We start from the raw sequence: 19,006 nt of genomic DNA on the forward strand, positions 1-19,006 counted from the left end.
CCTCCAGCTTTCCACGGCTTCTGCCAAACCAGGAACCGTCCCCTCGTCAGGAGAGGTTTGAGATTTGTGCCCAAATCCTCTTCTAGGAACAGCAAACATCCTCACTTCTAGTCTTAGCACAGAAGAGCAAGGCTCCCGGACCAGGGAAGGGCAAACAGGACCCCAAGTCTCAAAACACAGAAACCCAGAGTTTGACTGATGTTGATTTGGCCTTGGACGATTTGCTGTGTCCGAGTTCTGTACACATTCTGCATTTACTGATCTGTTAACAACAGAATCAAGCTCCCTGAGGCAAGGGTGGTTTACACTTTTGTTTGGGAACCCCCCGTGCCTAGCCCCGAGCTGGCTCATAGCAGGCTCTGAGCACTGCTCACCGGCCTCATTTTGATCTGCCATATGCCACACTGTTCTGTCCTCATCATTCAGTTATAGGGGAATGATGGGAAGATGGTCATTCTGGCAGGAGAGATGCTGAGAAATGGAAAGAATTTAATCTATACTTAAAGTCAGCTGCAGTGGAAAGACTGGAGAGAACCAGGGTAACAATAATTAGTATGCAGGGGGCCAGCGGCAGGGAGTACAGCCCAGCTCTGGAGCTGAAGGTCCCCGATTCAAATCCCAGCTCTAACACAAGCTGGGAGACCCTAGGGAGGTTACCTGACCTCCCCGGCAAACTCCATGTGCACTGGCCACAGCTGGGGTCTGGGCAGTGAAAAGAGTGAGCTGAAGGGGCGGCCAGGTAGCACAGCGAGTAAGAGCACCGGCTCCAGTGTTGAGAAGACCTGGAGATCGAATCCCGGGCTCAGACACTTAGCACCCACCCAGAAACACCTGGCCGTGTAACCTTGAGCAAGTTACTTAACCCCAATTGCTTAGGGGCGGCCAGGTGGCTCAGCGAGTAAGAAGAGCAACAGTTCCAGTGTCAGATCCGGGCTCAGATAGTCAGCACCACACCCAGAAATAACTGGCCGTGTAACCTTGAGCAAGTTACTTAACCCCGATTGCTTTGAAAAAAAAAAAGTGAGCTGAAGAGTCCCCAGGGCTCCCCTGAGAGACAGGAAGCAGAGTGAGGGGAAAGGGGGTGAGCTCTGTTTTGGAATGGGGAGTCAGGGATTTCTGAAAGGCCAGGTCAGCAGAGAGGCTAAGGCTGGAGAAACAGGCTAGAGAATCATTGGCATAGAGATGTCCACTGATGACTAATAGAGCTAATGAGGAGGGGAAGGAAGGGGAGGAGAAGGGGGAAGGAGGGGGAGGGGGAGGAGAAGGAGAAGGAGGGGAGGAGGAAGAGAAGGAGGAAGTAATGCTCCAAAACCTGCTGAGAAGAGGGAACCCAAGGAGAAGAGCAGGGGCCTGGACACAACCCTGTGGTCAGGGTTGGAGGGCCCGGAGGAGGATCCAGCACCGAAGGCTGAGAAGAGAGTGCCCAAGGAGAAGAAGGTCAGTGGCACTTGGAGGCTGCAGAGGTCGAGGAGGACGAGGACTGAGCAAAGGCCACTGGATTTGGTGATCACTGACCACCCACGTAACCCTGGGCAAGTGACTGAATCTCTGTGGGCCTTGGTTTACTTATGTGTACAGAGACGGGGTAAACTAGAGGATTTCTAAGGTCACCTTCCAGGTTTCAACTTATGAACCTGTTTCAAACCTTCCTCTAATGCTTACTCTTCACATGACCCTGAGCAAGTCACTTAATTCCCTGGGCCTCAGTCTCCTCAGCTGCCTTGAAGGTCAGCCATAGACTGATGATGATCCTATGGTCCTAGTGGCTTGTCTACTGTCACCCAGAAAGAGTAGATGGTTGGACTCTCCTGACTCTGAGTCACTGTATTTTCTTGAGAATAGCGCATATTTCAAAGACAAAACCTTTTTAAAAAAAAAATTCAGTGGGCTATGAAACCCTCCCCATTTATATTTTAAATGCCCCTCTCCCCCACCCCCAAGCCCGACCTGACCCATTTCTTACCTTCTCCGACCAAGGACACCCCTATGGACATGCCCATGAACTTGCTCTTGGTCCACACGTGGGTGTTCACAAACATTCCTCTCTCCTTGCACTCACAGTAGAAACACGACACCGGGGGGTGGTGGGATACCTGCTCAGCCACGAACGTCAGCTTGTACTGTCCTGGTGGATGTTCTTGGTCAGAGTCTGACCTGCGCTCGCTGGAGTCTTGGGCCTCGGCCTCCTTCTCCCGCGGCAGAGGCTTGACCTGGTCCTTGGGGATGTCCCAGGAGCAGTGAAACGTCTCTCCAAGGATGGGGTTATAAGGCTTCTTGGCCACCGAGCCCTTGCGGCCCTCACGGAAGGACGTCAAGTAGTACTCGACAAAGGAGATGGCCCTCTCCTCGGGAGTGGCTGCGGAGCCAATGGACAGAAGCATGTCCGGGTGGGCCATGAAGTTGGCAAACATCTCCAGGAGGGACCTCTTCTCCAAGATGAAGATGGGGAGCGCAACCTGTGTTGGGAAGGAGACGGGGAATTAGCACAGCCAGCGTGCAGGCAGCCTTGCCAAGGTTCTCAAAGCACCATACAGAGGAGAACCCCCTTCGGAACCTCAAAGCAACTGGGCGAGAGCACTGCCCTGATCATTATCCCTCCTGCACAGATGGGGAAACTGGGGCTCCAAGATCCTGCCAAACATGGACAGATCATAGGGACTCTTCAGTGAGAAATGGAAGGAAAGGGTCTGAGGCACAAGATTATAGACCTGTCTCTCAAAGGGATGACCTCAGAGTCCTACCTCTCACCTTACGGAAGCAGAGACAAAGGCTGAGGAGGCTAAGCTAACTGCCCAAGGATCCAAGGCAGAATCTGAACCCAGATCCTCTGACTTCTCTTCCTGGGCTTTTCTTATAACTCCACACTGTCTCTCCCTCTATTCCTTTCCTTCCCCTGTCAAGAGAATCTTCTCTCTCCTCCAAAAGTCATTTCTATGAACACACAAGCTTCTCTTGCCTCTCCCCGCTCCAGCCTCTATTATTTACAGATGTGAAGACGGGGAACGAACCAGCAAAAGGAAGCAAGTTGTCACCTTTTCCCCAATGTCGGTTACAAGCCGATGGCCCTCACACCAAAAACACTGTTATTTTTCAGGAGGCTTCGGAGACCAAAGCGGGAGCTGTGGGACACACTTGGGGAGCCTTCGGCTTTCAGAGCATCCCTGGGGAACAGCAGTGTGGAGCAGGGGGCAGGGACGCCCCTCGGTTCCATTCAACATAGGCACAGCGCCTCCGATGTGCTGAATACCAGTTATCAATGGACCAGTTCCTGCCCCTGAGAAGCTCCCCTTTCACGGTTATATAAAACAAGGAGCAGGGCTGGGATTTTATCTGCTTTATTCACATCAGAGGATGTCATGCTCTCTGCCCCACCCAGCCAGTCCCAAAGAAAACTGTGAATGGATGGAGGGAGGGATGGAGGAACAGACGGACGGATGGATGGTTGGGATGGTGCTGACACTAGCTTGTCGGGGGCTTTATAATTTGTTTTCATCACCACAACCTTAAATCTTTATCATAATGTAGAAATTGTAGTGTTTCAGGGCAAGAATTGTGATTCCTCATCAAGAAACTGGGTGCCTCTCTTCTCCCACTATTAAGGTTCCTTTGCCATTGCAACCCTCACTCCAACCTCAAGCTCTCCCATCCCAGACAACTCTGCTTCCCCAGCAGCTGCCTGCTGATCCCTCTAGGTGTATCTGGCAATTCCCCAAAGTGTAAGGAGTGTGGCACTGACCACACCCCCATCCCACCCAACACTTAACACAGTGGGCAACACAGGAAGCCTGACAAATGCTTGGTCACCTGCTTTCATCTATGCCATCAGTGCTCTGTGTCTTGAGTCTGGCTCAGGGTCATCAAGAGTTAAAGGAGAAAGTCTGGCCATTGGCAAACTCAGCAGTCCCTTTGCTGTTCTGCTAATGCTGTATTTCTGGAGCCTTGAGGTCCTCCCTCCTCTAATGGACCGTAGCTTCCTTGGGAGAGGAAGGGGTTGGGATGGGGGAAGTAGCTCCTGGGCCCAGCACTGACTCATGTTTCACAGAGTCCAGCTAAGGCTGGGACAGCTTGGGCCTCACCAGTCACCGGGAGAGTCAGACCCTTCTTCCGTCTTGATTTTCTCTGAGCTTTGTCTCTTTGCTCTAGGAAAGGCCAGGACTGAGGTGCTGGCCAGGGGTCAGAGCACATCTAGAGTATAGCACTGGTTTCTGGACCCTACACTCACTGGTTGTGTAACCCTACATTTCAAGATCATTGATAAGCTGGGGGATGCAGGCTCAAAGATCCTATATAGCACAGATCTCACAGGTGGAGGGAACAGGTAACACCTAGTTTTCCCAATCACTACTGCAGAATCCCTTGAAAATGAAAAAAAAACAAAACAATGAAACTAAAAGGGATCTTTCATATGGAAAAAAGGAAACCTGGGAAGCTGTTTCTGGTGCTCAGACCCACAACACACTGAGCTGCCAACCTGAGAGGCCCCAGCGCTGGGCAGGGGCAGCCTCCTGCCCCCTCTTCCTCCGGCCCTTCCAAGGCCACAGCCAGCCGGCAAAAGAAAGGTCCTTTAACACACCTCGTTAGAATGAATGAACTCTACGTATGGATCATCCTTTCTTTCCTAGGCTAGCGGTTCATTCACCACAAAAACACCATTTAGAAGAGCATTTCCTGCTCAATGGTAGGAAATGAAAGAGGCCTGGTGTAGGATTCAGATATTAAATCCTAATAGTGGACTTTAAAACAAAAGCTCTTTGAGAAGTGACTTTTTGCTAAATTAGCTCCTGAGTTCCTTGTTATGGGTTACGCTTATAAGGATGTTACTTGAGTTCTGAGATCAATAGGCTATACCCCAAGATTTTAGTTATTAAGAGCTAAAATATTTGATTCAGTACTCAGGTATCCTTGGGTGGTCAGCTCTAAACGTGATGACTTTTGAGGACTGCAGCTTTGGCTTTGAAGTTCGCTCTCAATTGTATCCGTTTATGACTGCAGCTGCATTAGCAGGTACCTGAGGCCTCAATCAAAGGTCTTACCCTAAGACTTTAGTCTCTGAGATAACAAATCCTTATCAAATTATCTATTCTGTGTTACCTCCAGGATACAACAGACGAAGTAATGATTAGAAAACTTTGAGTCCCCTTCCTTTGTCTCTTTTGCTCTATAAAAACCCTGTCCTATCAATCAATAAATGGAGTTCATCGTTCTTCCTTGAACTACCCACATGGCCTGGTCATTTCTTACTCACATCTCCAAATCATGCTAAGTGCTGGACACTGAGCAGCCCACGGCACATGGAGAAAAGACCAATCAACTCTCCTTAATAAATTTTAAGAAAAATCCTATAGACACAAAACAGCACTTTTTCATTCAGCTGTTTTTTAGTTGTGTGACTCTTCATGACCCCGTTTGGGATTTTCTTGGCAAAGATACTGGAGTGGTTTGCCATTTCCTTCTCCAGTTCATTTTACAGATGAGGAAACTGAGGCAAATAGGGTCAGGTGACTTGTCCAGGGTCACACAGCTCAGAAGTAGAATTTGAACTTAGGTCTTCCTGACTCCAGGACTAACATTTTCTCCACCATGCCACCTAGTGGCTCCTAACAAAACTGCACTAACTTACCCCTCAAATGACTATTCTAGGGGCACATGAAATGAGTAAAAGTCACAATGTTTCTCAGTATCCACGACCAAATTCACTCATAGATGTAAATAAGGCCAAACTCCAGGCTCTATAGAAGACATTCAGATAATAGAGTGTTATCTCTCCTTTATATTGTAACCATCTCTAACAAATCCTTATTAATCAGTGGTTAGCCCCAGATTTTTCCTTCACTTTGCAGCATGTGTGGGTAAGGGGAAAGAACAGTGGATTTGAAGTCAGAGGATGTCAGTCCAAATCTCAGCCAGGCAACTTATTAATTTTTTTCATCTACAAAATAAGGGGACTGGACTCATCAATCTCAAAGGTCCCTTCGGCTTTAAGTTTTCTTGGAGCCCAGAACTTTATAAAGCATGGAACGTGGGCCGGTGACTCCCTGAAGAAGCTGCACTGTGGCCGGCGCTGGGACCAGAGCCGGTACTGGGCCAGGGCCATGTCCGGGGCTTCCTAGCACACTCTTCTTTGGCCTTGTCCCCACAGTCACTGTTCTTCCCATCCGGCTTCCCCACCAGCCAAACGTTTGCCTTCAATAGGTTTGTCGAGCCCTGGCCGAGTTGCACAGTCCTCAGTGCTATGTAAATGTTACCCTTCGTCAGCATCATCATCCTCATCACTATGACTTTACAGCCTGTGACCCGCAATGAAGGGCATGCAGTATTTTTTCTGTTTCAGAGAAATAGTCTGACCCTGATTCTTTAGCATACACTGATTTATTTAGAGACTCAAAGAATCATCAGGCACCCTCAGAGATGGCCTGGCCCAACCCTCTTCTCCCTAATGCCTCAATTCATTCAAAAAGTTAAATCCCAACTATTTACAATGTGCTAAAGGAAAGACATATCTATTTAACATGTGTGTAGGGAATCATTATACAAACCAATAATAATACTAATAATAGCCAGCTTTATATATCTTATATGATCCTCACAACAACTCTGGGAGGTAGGAGCTGTTATTATCCCCATTTTATGGTTGACAAAACTGAGGCAGATAGGGGTAAAGTGACTTGCCCAGGGTCATATAACTAGTAAGTGCCTGAGGCTGGATTTGAACTCTAGCCTTACTGACTCCAGGCCCAACACTCTGTGCTATCTAAACTTAAGCTTAACCCTTCTGGCTGCTGTGGAATTAGGACAGGATGAATGCTTCGGAGAAGAACAAAGTGCTTTGAGTTCAGATGAGACGGACAGCAGGGAAGCTGCTGATTTAAGAAAGTACGTGTCCCTTTTTATCCATTGAGGAATGCTTATGAAGCATGGACTCCGAGTCAGGCGCTGGCCCAGGGGCCCTGGATTCAGATACAAAAAGTCCAACTGACTGATCCTTGAGGTCACATCAGAGGGGAAGCAGGATGTGATAGTGAGAGCTCTAGACCTGGGGGGTGGGAGAGTGGGGATGGCAGTCCACTCTTAACTGCGTAACTCTGGGCATGGATGACCCTTAACTAGCCTCTCAGACTCAGCTTCTGCGTCTGTAAAATGGGATCATGATTACAGCACTCACTTCTGAGAGTTTCTGTTTGAATGGAATGTGATCGTGACTAGTGCTCTGCAAATCTCCTAGAAATGCTGGCTGGCGTTATTTACCTGACATTATCCTCTTCCTGTGTCTTCTAGTTCTGTCTTAGAGGGCTGGAGAAGAGCGTGGCTCATCAAAAACGTGGGAAAATTAGAACGCTAATGCATTGCTGGTAGAGTTGTGAACTGATCTAACCATTCCAGAGAGCAATTTGAAACTATGCCCAGCGAGCAAACTATGCATACCCTTTGATCCAGCAATACCACGAATAGGTCTGTATCCCAAAGAAATCATAAAAAAGGGAAAAGGACCCACACAAACAAAAATATTTATAGCAGCTCTTTTTGTGGCGGCCAAGAATTGGAAATTGAGGGGATGCCCATCCATTGGGGAATGACTGAACAAGTTGTGGTATATGACTGTGATGGAATACTATTGTTCCATAAGAAAGCAGGAGCAGGCAGATTTCAGAAACACCTGGAAAGGCTTGCATGAACTGATGCTGAGTGAAGTGAGCAGAACCGAGAGAACCCTGTATACAGCAACAGCAACATTGTGCAATGACTAACTTTGATAGACTTAGTTCTTCTCAGGATTACAAGGATCTAAGACAATCCCAAAAGACTCATGATGGAAAATGCCATCCACATCCAGAGAAAGAACCGTGGAGTCTGAGTGCAGAGCAAAGGAGACTAGTTTCTCTTTTTTTTCTTTCTTGTTCTGTTTCTTCTTTCACAACATGACTAACAGGGAAATATGCTTAACATGCCATATAGCCTGCATCAGATTGCCTGTTGTCTTTGGGGAAGGAGGTGAGAGAGGGGGGGGAAATTTAGAACTCAAAATCTTATAGAAATCATTCTTGATAACTAAAAATTAATCAATTAATGAAGATGGGGAGGGGGAGAAAAGAACATGGCTCATCCTTCTTCCATGGGACAGCTCTTCAAATCCCAGAAGACATACTTGGTGTTTGCTTCCAAACCCTTCAGGGAAGTAAAATCTCCGGGCAAGGGGAGAGTCTCAGTTCTTCCTTTTTCTTCCTTCCTTTCTTTTTCTATTTCATTTTTGTAAAACTGCTTTCCCTGGTCTCTTCTGAGATTTTCTTGTGGCTTTATCATCATTACTTTTCCATACCTTTGTAAGTATTAAGTCACTTCATCATTTGCTACCTGAGCATCAGGGGAAGGCGGGCACCAGTTGGACTGTCTGCCTGAAACCTGGCGCATGAGGAATAAGCCAGCTGTTCAGACAGATGGCACCGGCATGGGTCAAAACTACCAGATCAATTTTATCGGGTTATCAATAACACTGGTCTTTTTTCCCATTAAAATAATTAACAGAATCAACCTGGACTTTTCCAGAGAAAAAGAGAAAGGGCTTTGCCAGAGACCCGGCAAGCAACAAATTAACTCTCAAGTTCCATCAATCAAGAGGGGAGTCACTCTCCCTTCCAGTTGGTTCTCGAAGGGAAGATCAGCACCAGGGAAAGAGGGACAGCTGCCCAGTGGGAGACACTCTGGGGGATTGGAGAGAGAGGACTGGAGGCAGGGGCAGATGGCCTTAAGGAGGCTGGGCCATCGATCACAACCAGGACGAGCATTTATATAGAGTCACAGAGATCACACAAGACCATATTTGTAAAGCATTTAGCACAGCACCTGGCATACAGTAGGCATTTAATAAATGCTTTAAACAATAACGCTCTATGGCTTGCAAAACAATTTCTACATTATCTCGACTAATGCTCGCCACAACCCTGTGGGGGGGGGGGGCTATTATTATGCTTTGTTTAAGAGGGCAGCAGGCGGTGCAATGGTGTCAGAAAGATTCGAGTTCAAGTCCGTGCAACCGCGGGCAAGTCCTGTAATCCAAGTGACTCAGTTTCCTCAACTGTAAAATGGGGATAATAACAGCACAGAATGCCCAGGGTTGTTGTGAGGACCAAATAAAACAGTATTTGTAAAGTGTGTAGCAGAGCACCTAGAACGCAGCAGGTGTTCAATAAATTGGCTATTGTCATCATCATTTATCATTATCACTATTATTTTAAAGACCCTGAGGCTGAGGGCAGGTAAGTGACTTGGCCAGGGTCACACCACTAGTAAGGGTCTGAGGCAGGACTCAAACTCAGCTCTTCCTGACTCCAAATCTGGCTGTCTTGCCACTACACCGCAAATCCTTCCTGTGCCCAAGTGTCAGGAGGTCACACCTCTGGTCAAATGGATACCGCGTGGCTGTCTCTGCACTTTGAGCCCCGGTTCATATAGGTGAATACTCATGTACACGTATGTGTTTATCACACTTGCATAGATATGTGTATGTGTAAATATGTACGTGTCTATAACGCATGTGTGCATAAATAATGTATATAGGTATATGTGTGCATTAATATGTTCATATAGATCTACAAATGGACCTAAAAGCATGCTCCTTTCTCACGTAGAACACAAAAGCACTTCTTAGGTTCCTTTACCCACTTCCAGCTCTTACACTTACAAGGATATTAACTTTGGAGTCCAAGGATCTGGGTTCACATCTTAGCCATGCCACTTACTAGCTTGTGTGACCCTGGGCAAGTCACTTCACCTGTAGTGACCTCAGTTTCCTCAACTGTAAAGTGGGAATAATGATGACACCTGCCCTTGCGGGCTGTTGTGAGGACCAGATAATAACTGCAAAGCACCAAGCACAGTGCCTGGAACACAGCAAGTCCTATGTAAATGTTAGCCATCATCATGGTACATCCTCGGTTTCCTCATCTGTCAAACAGGATAAAAATGGCCCCTATTATAATAACAATTAGAATGATGCCACCACCTCGAGTACCAACCCTGGCGGGCCGTGGTGAGGCTGAAGTGAGACAGTGTTTGTAAGAGCACTTAGCTGGAGCTGCACACAGTAGGCGCTTTATCAGTACCTCCTGCGCCCCACCCCCCCCACTGTGCTACCACCACACTGCTGGAGCCTGGGCCTCCCCCTTTCCCTTCCAAGTCTCAGGAAGCCCAGGATGCTCTGGGCTGGAGGTCGGCTCGTGGACACTTAGGATTACGGGCACCGAGCGGCAGTCTGGGGACACCGAGGACACATGGGGTGTGAATGGTGCCTGCCCTGACGGCACTTACGGTCTAGTCGGGAGAAAGCAGACAAATAACAAAGGCAATCACTAATGCTAAACGCTACACAGAGGGGAGAGTGTGAGCCACAGAGGGATCCCCTAGGGCTGGTGTAGGCTGGGAACGCTTTGTGTGGGAGACGGGATGGGAAGGATGAGTGGAGTGTAGACAGGGAAAGACATCCCAGGCAGGAGACACAGAGAACCAGTGACCTGTTGGGCTGGACACAGGATTCAGGAGCAGACAGAGCATGCTGAATACAGCCAGGAATCCCTCAGGGTCAGAGCAAGGAGGGAGCTTGGTGAAGCCTCGTCCAACCTGCCCATTGGGCTGATGACAAAACTGAGCCCCAAAGAGAGGAAGAGATCTGCCCAATGCTTCAGCAGAGCCGACAATGGGCAAGACTCGACTCCCAACTTCCCAAGTGAGAGATTACACCTGGAAACAAAGACTCCAGCCAGTGTCCTGCTCAGCCCTTCCTCTGTCTGGGGGCTCAGCCTTTGGGGGATGGGACCCCTTCTAAGTAAGCTAAGACTCCCCGCCCTCTTCAGCCTCCCCCGCCCCCCATGGCCAACGCCAGAGGGAGTTCCACGTGGAAGCCCGGGGATGGCGCACATACTTTGGTGAGGTCCATCCCAAATCGGAGCTGGGAGATCAGGTGAAGGACGATGCTGTGGTGATCCTCCGACTCCCCCTGGACATCATCCCCACTCTCCTCATTATCAGTTTCCTCCTCATTTATTCTTGCTTCTTGCGAAGATGTTTCCTGGAATGAAAATAACAACAGATTCTACCAGCAGGACTAGAAGGTGAATCGAGAGGGTGCACGGAAGGGCTGGGTGCTCCACAGGGGGGGACAAGTTATGTCCGGCACCGACGGGGCCTAGGGCTGGGTCCCTCTATGACATGAAGCTCTTTGGTCAGCACAGTGCAGCATTAAGAGGACAGGAATCGGAGATGCCCAACTTTGTCATCATCAGTGTGGCCTTGGACAAGTCACTTCCCCTCTGTGGGACTCAACTTCCTCTTCTGTAAAAGGCAGGGGTTGGATCAGATGGGCACAAAAGGCCCACCCACCTCTAGACATATGGTCCCATGTATATGTCACATTAAAAAAAAACACATAATGAGAGCATCACAGTCTAATTGCCCCTTTGTTGTCTCCATCAACACACCATCTATTCCTCAGAGAAAACAAAGAAATCTATTTATGGCCAATTTTCATGATCTTGAATGTTTTATTGTATATGTGGCCTAAAATTTAAAAACATCTTAGACATTAATGAGCATTCACTCAAGGTCCAACTCTTACCCCACCCCCAATACAATGGGGGACCTCCTTGTGACAGTCTTATGGGAGGACACCCCAAGCTGCCCAGCATGCGTCAGATGAGTTTCATTTTGTGCCACTGAGGGTAACATCCACAGTAGAGAAATCCCAGCCCCTCAGGTGATCTCAAGCACCAGCACCACTGAGAGAGAACGTGTGTGTGAGATCAGAGCCTTGTGAACGAGGGGCCACTTTCAAAGCATTCCTAGGGCTCTGGAACGTCCTGGACAGGCCACAGACACTTACCTACACCCAGACACAACAACCTGCCAAAGTAGGGCCTTTCTGTGCATACCCATCAGCAGCAACATGGCGGTCATGGGGAACGCTCACAGCTTCACGGTTCATCAACCCAGAGACGCTCTCTCCTGGCTGAGTGAGGAGGTCCAGATTCAGAGGGCAGAGAAAGCACAGCCACATCTTTCAGTGATGGTTGGGCTCATTCCAGAGAGCAAACCCTGCTTTCCTGGACTCTCTGGGTTGCAAGCTGTAAAGCCTCATTTATTTGGCTCAAAAGATCAGAAAACTGAGTTTGCAGACCAGTCAGCAGGGCTATCATGAAGTCAAGAATTCCAAGACCAGGAAATCTCTAGCTGAAGGGCCAGGCACTGGGCCTCCAGCCAGGACAACTCTACCTTTGAACTGTGTCTGGAAGCTCAAGTCTTCCCACCTTCACTGACCCTAATACTTCAAGCAGTGGAAAACAGCCAGGGGACCCAGGTTCAAATCCAGACACTGTCACTCGCTATCTGGGTGACCCTGGGCAAACCACTTAGGCTCTCGAGGGCTCCATTGCCTTCCTCTGTAAAATGGGGGTGATCAGCCCCTGTGCCCTGCAAGGTGCCTTCCAAAGCTCTGTGTTTTGTGTCGCATGTTTGCACCTGCACAGATGACTGTTAATGCGCCGGCTATCTCCCCCACTGGAGCATAAGCCCTCTAAGGGCAGGCTTTATTTCACTTTCTCTTTGTATCTTCTGGCATGCAGGAGGCGCTTAATAAATGGGCGTTGATTGATCTATGCCTGCCTCTTAGCAAAGTAACTCTTTTTGTTGCTTTCAAAGACTCTTGATGACCCCGTGCGGGGTTTTCTTGGCAGAGATACTGGAGTGGTTGTCATTTCCTTCTCCAGATCATTTTATGTGTGAGAAGACTGAGGCAAATGGGGTGAAGTGACTTGCCTAGGGTCACACAGCTAGGAAGTGTACAAGGACAGATTTGAACTCAGGTCTTCCTGACTTGGACCCAGCGCTCGAGCTACTGTTATCACTTAGCTGCCCCAAGATAACTTTAGCAAAGAGACAATTTCAGTCATTTCCAAGGAGGTGATGAAGCAGTCAGTTCAACAAATACTTATCACCACCTGCACACTCTGCCAGGCTCTGGGGACACAACAATGAAACATGTCACAGCACCTGCCTTCACGTAGGGCAGTGGTGTCAAAACCAAACAGAAATGGGGCCACTAAACCATACATAAAGATCTCCATAGGCCTCCTAATGACTTAGAAAACCACACGTTAACATCATATTGTGTGTTGGCAGCCAGCTAGGTGGCCCAGTAGACAGAAGCTGGGCCTGGAGTCAGGAAGACCTGATTTCAAATGTAGCCTCAGACACTTACTAGCTGCATGACCCTGGGCAGGTCACTTACCTGTTTGCCTCAGTTTCCTTATCTGTAAAATGAGCTGGAGAAGGGAATGACAAACCATTTCGGTATCTTTGCCAAGAAAACTCCAAATGGGGTCATGGAGAGTCAGACAAGAATGAACGACCACGACAAATTGTATTTTTATTTATCTTGTTGAATATTTCCTAATTACTTTTGAATCTGGTTCTGCCCCACTTGGGAGTGTCAGGAGGGTGGGGGCAAAGTGGTGAGGCCACCACTGAGTGTCTGACACCTCTGATTCTGATACAATCTAGAATGGGCCCGATTTGAAGAAGTCCTGGGAGAAGGTACTAGGTGTAAAGGGAAAGTCAGGGGATAGGAGATCCTGGGGGCCTGAGGGCAAAGGGGTCTGCCCTGAGCCTTCTCCCAGTGCGAGCTCTTTGTCCATGGCGCTCAGAGCCCCTGGGAAGACAGCTTTATTGTCCTGCAAAAATATGTGCCAAATAAATTACAAACAACCAAAGGCTGCCAACACATCAGATTTTATTGGAGTCATTTCATCAAGCAGCAGACAGTTTCCCAACAAAGATCCTGTTGACACAATGTGAGACACCTGCGGCTGTCTACACTTGACTCTAGAGGACAGAGAAACCCTAACATGAAGCTATGTCACCTCAGAACACAGTCTTTGGAAGCTTAAGGAAGGTGATCTGTTCCTTCCCCAATTCAAGCTTCATTCCCCCATACAAAACTCCCAAGTTTAGTTTACTTCTATCTTCTATCATTTATAAACAATTTGGTTATATAGCAGTCAGAACACAGGCAATTGTCTGTCTTAAGAGCATATATTTCCATTGACTTCAACAAGGATTTATGATGTGACCACAATGCACTGGGTTCGGTGCTAGATGCTGGGGATACAGAGATGAGAACCAAACAGACCCTACCTTTGAGGGAGCTGATAATCTCCAAGGCGGGGGGGACTGGAACAAATACCCAGCTAAGCAGGGTACGAGGCGGAAGGGGAGGGACAGCAGCCAAGCTGAGCTTAGATAAAGCGGTGGAGAAAGCCTGGAGAAGGTGACCCTTCAGGGCCAGGCCCCCACTGCAAGGTCCAGCTCTGAAACTGACCAGCTTTCTGACCCTCCCTCACACCCAGAGTGTCCTGTACAGACCCACAGGAAGGAGAAAGATCGTCTGACATGGAGACAGGGGACCCAGGCTTGAATCACTGCCCTGCTGCCCATGCACCTGTGTCTTTGAGCGAGAAGCATCACCCCCGTGGAGCCTCAGCTTCCTCCTGGGTAAAATGAGGGGGTCAGATGGACAGGAGCCGGATCCTATGATTCTGTCTGAGAACAGCTGAGGAAAGTTTCCTTTAGTAGGTTCATAGACTCACGGGGAACAAAAGCTGTGAGAAACCTTAAGGAGAGCATTTACTCTACAGATTAGGAAACTGAATCCCACAGAAGTAAAATGACCTGTCCAAGATTCTGCGGATAACAAAGAAATGAATGAATGAATGAATGAATGAATGAATAGCAGAGGCAAGATTTGCACCCACATCTTCTGACTCCAGAGCCCATTTTCCTTCTAGCACACTACACTTGTACATTCCCAGGGCACACAAGACTAGAGACAGAAAATAGAACCCTTGCACAAGGCTGAATTTTAACACTGGGGAGCTGAGAGAAGAGAAGAGGTGGGAAACTCCAATCAGTTCAGTCTCTAGAGAAGCTCTGAGGTCCCTGATATCACACTGGTTTTTACTAGCACGAGAACAGTCAAGCTAGAAAGCACTCCCAGAACTGAATGGCTAAAATTGAGATCTATGCTAAACATAGAAAAATCCTTACTCTCACCTCCCATCCTCTAACCTGGCTTCTTTTCACCCCTTCCTGCCCCTATTCTCTATTCCCAGTGGCTCTTCTAATTTCAGAAGCATTTAAAAGAAGAGACTGATAGAAGTCCACTTCTTAGTCAGCGGACCCTGAAGTCAAGAAGTAGCAAAAGGAATTATTTCCTAACTAAAGCCTCCCTTGACCCTACCATCCCCATAGGTCTTTTCCCTTTCTCAGCCAAATGCCTGAAGAAAAGCCATCTACATTCACCACCTCCACTTCCTTTACTCTCATCTCTCTAAGCTCAGAGAACATTCCCTCCTTATCTCTGCTTCTGGAAAAAAAGCATGTTGTAAAAAGAATAGATTTCAATTAAGCTTTTAAAAATAGGCACTGTGGCTGTCCCCTGAAGAACGACCCAGGATTTGGTAGGTGCTTGTCTGTATTATAAGCATTTCCCCAAACCCAGGGGTAGTGACCCAAATATTCATCCACTCAGTAAGCATTTGTTAAACACCTACTATGTGCCAGTCACACCGAAGCTATTATGGTGAAGTGGGCGCTCCTACTGTCTCCATTTTACAGAGGAGAGTAAGACAGTAACATTGGGATAGAAGGATGGATCAGAAATGAACTTGAAGAGGGCTAGGGATCTAAGGCATGAAAGTGAAGAGGGAGAGAATTTCAGGTATGGGGACAGCCTATGTAAAGACACTGAGATGGAAAATGGCTTATCATAAGAAGGAACACAAGAAAGTCGGCCTGGAAAGGCAGGCTGAAGCCCCTTTGGGAAGGGCTTTCAAAGCCAGAGAAGAGGTGATCCAAGAGGAGACCACTGGAGCTTTCTAAGCACATGTCTTTATTTCTGTTCCCAAGAAGAAATGCATTTCCTACCCGATGCTAGGATCCTCCTCCAAAAAGACACAAAAGGGCAAGAATTCTAAGAAGTCCCAGATAAAGAAGCTACACCATTGGAAGCACAAAGAATTTCCATGTAGGAAGCAGGAAACAAAGCATCGGATTCAAGCCAACCTTCTCAAAGACGTCAGGGTTTTCCAGACCATATTCATCTCTGATAGCCCTTTTCCTGAGGACGCCCACTTTTAGTTGGTCGGGATCAGCTGGCAGGCTGGAAGAATCTTCCTCTCCCCCCTTCTCTGACAAGCTCTGCATGACCTGTGTTTACCGTCCACACGAAATCTGCTTCCTCCCACTGTCCTGCTTATTCAAAAACCAAACATAACTTGTCTTCAACTCCATCAAGAGAGACGCCTTCCAGAGAACAGCCAAGTAAACACATTAATTCCAATACTGACCTCCCAGTTCTTCCCACTTTGAATCAACACCACGTGCTTGTATGTTCACAGAATTATTCCCTAAGATTCTAGCTCTGACAGAGAAGGAAAGTAGTTGAAAATCCCCTGCAGCAAAATCAGTCCATGCTCACCATGAAGTCCCCTGTTTTCAGCTCCATCACCCAGAACAAAGTTCAACCAGAACTTTTTCCGATGGCCCTGAGAGACCAGCTTAATAAATGCCTAATGACCGCCTCACCAGACCCAACCACCATACTCCAAGTATGGTCTGGACCAGCTCCCAAAACAGGACCATCAACTCCTTCACCCTGGATGCTCCGTTTCTCTTAATGAAGTCTCAATTCCCTTGGCTTCCTCAGTGTGCAGCTCACTGAGGGCCCAGATCTCTTTACAATGAATATTCTCTAGACAAACAGCTGCCATCTTGGATTTGTGAAGTCAGTATTTATGAACCCAAACATTCAGACTTTAAGTTCGTCCCTATTGTTGAAGCAAAAATAACCCTGCATTTAGATTATGATCATATTTATTACAAGCACATGTTGTCATTTACAACTAAACCATGCTGCTAGAGGCATGCCCCAGAGTGGGCAGCCCAGTGACCCGGCTTGGAATAAAGGCACCAGCAGGCAGGGTGGGGTCCGACATTCTCCAGAATCCTCTCCCAGCTGTTTTTAGCTTAACGGCCACAGGGCAAACGTCACACGAAAGGATTGTTTATCAGAAGGAATCAAACCCAAAGTTAACAAGACAGCATATAAATTCAAGGATACTCCAGCCTGAGACCTTAACAGCTGTCCAACAAAGAGTGTAGGGTCTCCATATCTTTTCAATTCCTGTTTACCTCTCCCTTAACCAGCACATAGATAGAGGCCTGACTGTAGTCTGAGGCCCTAACTTCTTGGATTCTTTCTATTATGACAATTTGTCTCATTAGATTTAGCCTGAGTGGTGACCCATCAGGACCATGAGGGAAAATGCCTCTATCACTGGGTGTTTTTGTGAGTCCTCCCTCCAAGCTTTTCACCATCTAAAGATCTGATAGGAGTGGCTAGGTAGTGTAATGAATAGAGAACCAGCCCTAGAGTCAGGAGAGGCTGAGTTCAAATCTGGCCTCAAACACTTAACACTTACTGGTTGTGTGACCTTGGACAAGTCACTTAACCCCAACTACCCTACCTTCCCCCTCCAAAAAAAAGCAAAAAAAAAAATGTCAAAGACCCTATAGACATACCATCCAAGCTTCAGTCAGCAAACATTTACAAAAATAGTAACAATCAGCATTTAGAGCATTTTAGGTTAGCAAAGCACTCTAGACACATTTTGTCATTTGACACAATCCTGTAAGATAAAGACAACAGGTTTTACTCCAGATTTTTCAGATTTGGAAACTGAGGATCAGAAGGGTTAAATGGCCTGCCCATCATCACACAAACAGCTTGAGTCTCTCCTGACCCCAAATCTGCTTCCCTCTCCATACTGCCACGGCACTGCACCAGACAAAGAAAGAGCTGTCCCCTGCCCTCAGGAGGCTTACCTTCCCTACACACATCCCAGTGCTTATGTGTTTACTTCACTCAGAAAGTTAACATGAAGTTGGCTCTAGGCTTATAGTCATTCCCAGGAGTAACAGGGACACTGATAAGTCTCTCAGCCCCCCTGTGCTTAAGGCAGCTGTGGGAGGAGTCTCCCTAGGATCACAAAATCACAGAACTTTGGCATTCAAAAAGTACTCATGGGGGCGGCCAGGTGGCGCAGTGAGTAAGAGTGCCGGCCCCGGCATCAGGAGACCCGGGATCGGTTCCGGCCTCAGATACTCAGCACCCACACAAAATAACTGGCCGTGTACCCTTGAGCAAGTTACTTAACCCCGACTGCTTTGAAAAAAAAAAAGTATTCGTGAATCTTCTTGGAAGTCAGGCCTTCCTTAAATGCCTGCTCATGGACTGATTTATCGACAAGGAAATTTTCTAACAGTCAGTTCATGAGTGGGCAGGGGAGAAGGAAGAGGGGCTGCTTCCTCCGCAAAGACTGAAACCCCTTAGAGAGGGCTCCTGAGACAGGCCACCTGGCCTGGAGGCCTTGGCTTGCATCCCTGGGACAGGCTGGGAAGGGCAACCTTGCTTCTCTCTGGGACAGCGGCGCTGAGGAAGTGCATTTCAGATAAGGAAGGCGGATCATCTTAATGGTTTTGAAGAACCCTGCAGGTGCCCCCTGCCCAGATTGAGGGAGGACTGCTCAGTCCACAACACAGGTACCAGTAAAAGGTACGCAGATACATGCACACACATCTTAGTGTAGTTGAAATCTAAGGAGCTTGAGTAACTGCACTAGGACTTTGGGGACACCCTGAAACTGGCGTAGGAAGATCTGGGTTCAAATCCTGCCTCTGGCACTTGCTACCCAGCTGTGTGACTCGGGGCAGGTCCCTTCAGTTCTCAGTGTCCTCATCTGTAAAATGAGGAGGCCGGACCAGACGGCTCTTTCTGGCTCTGCATCTGCTTCTAAGGTAGCGTGGGGAAGGCCCCACTATCCCACCAATACCGACTCATCTGCTGGCTCTCTCAGGGGTTAGCAGGGATCCCCCCTTTCATCTCTGGACCCCCTCCATTCCAGTG

At 47.9% G+C, this 19,006-nt stretch overlaps 1 protein-coding gene across 1 annotated transcript in view; it reads right to left on the reverse strand.

The window, feature by feature from the left end:
- OSBPL10 (oxysterol binding protein like 10) overlaps nt 1-19,006 on the reverse strand; it is a 215,765-nt gene that overhangs the window by 19,921 nt on the left and 176,838 nt on the right. The window contains exons 9-10 of the mRNA XM_069088572.1: nt 10,913-11,059; nt 1,964-2,456 (exon numbers count right to left, since the gene is read on the reverse strand). Of these exons, the coding sequence (XP_068944673.1) occupies nt 1,964-2,456; nt 10,913-11,059 (640 nt within the window). The remainder of the gene's footprint in view (nt 1-1,963; nt 2,457-10,912; nt 11,060-19,006) is intronic.

Source organism: Petaurus breviceps, unplaced genomic scaffold (genome assembly GCF_028583685.1).
Source record: "Petaurus breviceps papuanus isolate PSGF00001 unplaced genomic scaffold, PetGlider_PUasm1.0 185, whole genome shotgun sequence".
Taxonomy (NCBI): domain Eukaryota; kingdom Metazoa; phylum Chordata; class Mammalia; order Diprotodontia; family Petauridae; genus Petaurus; species Petaurus breviceps.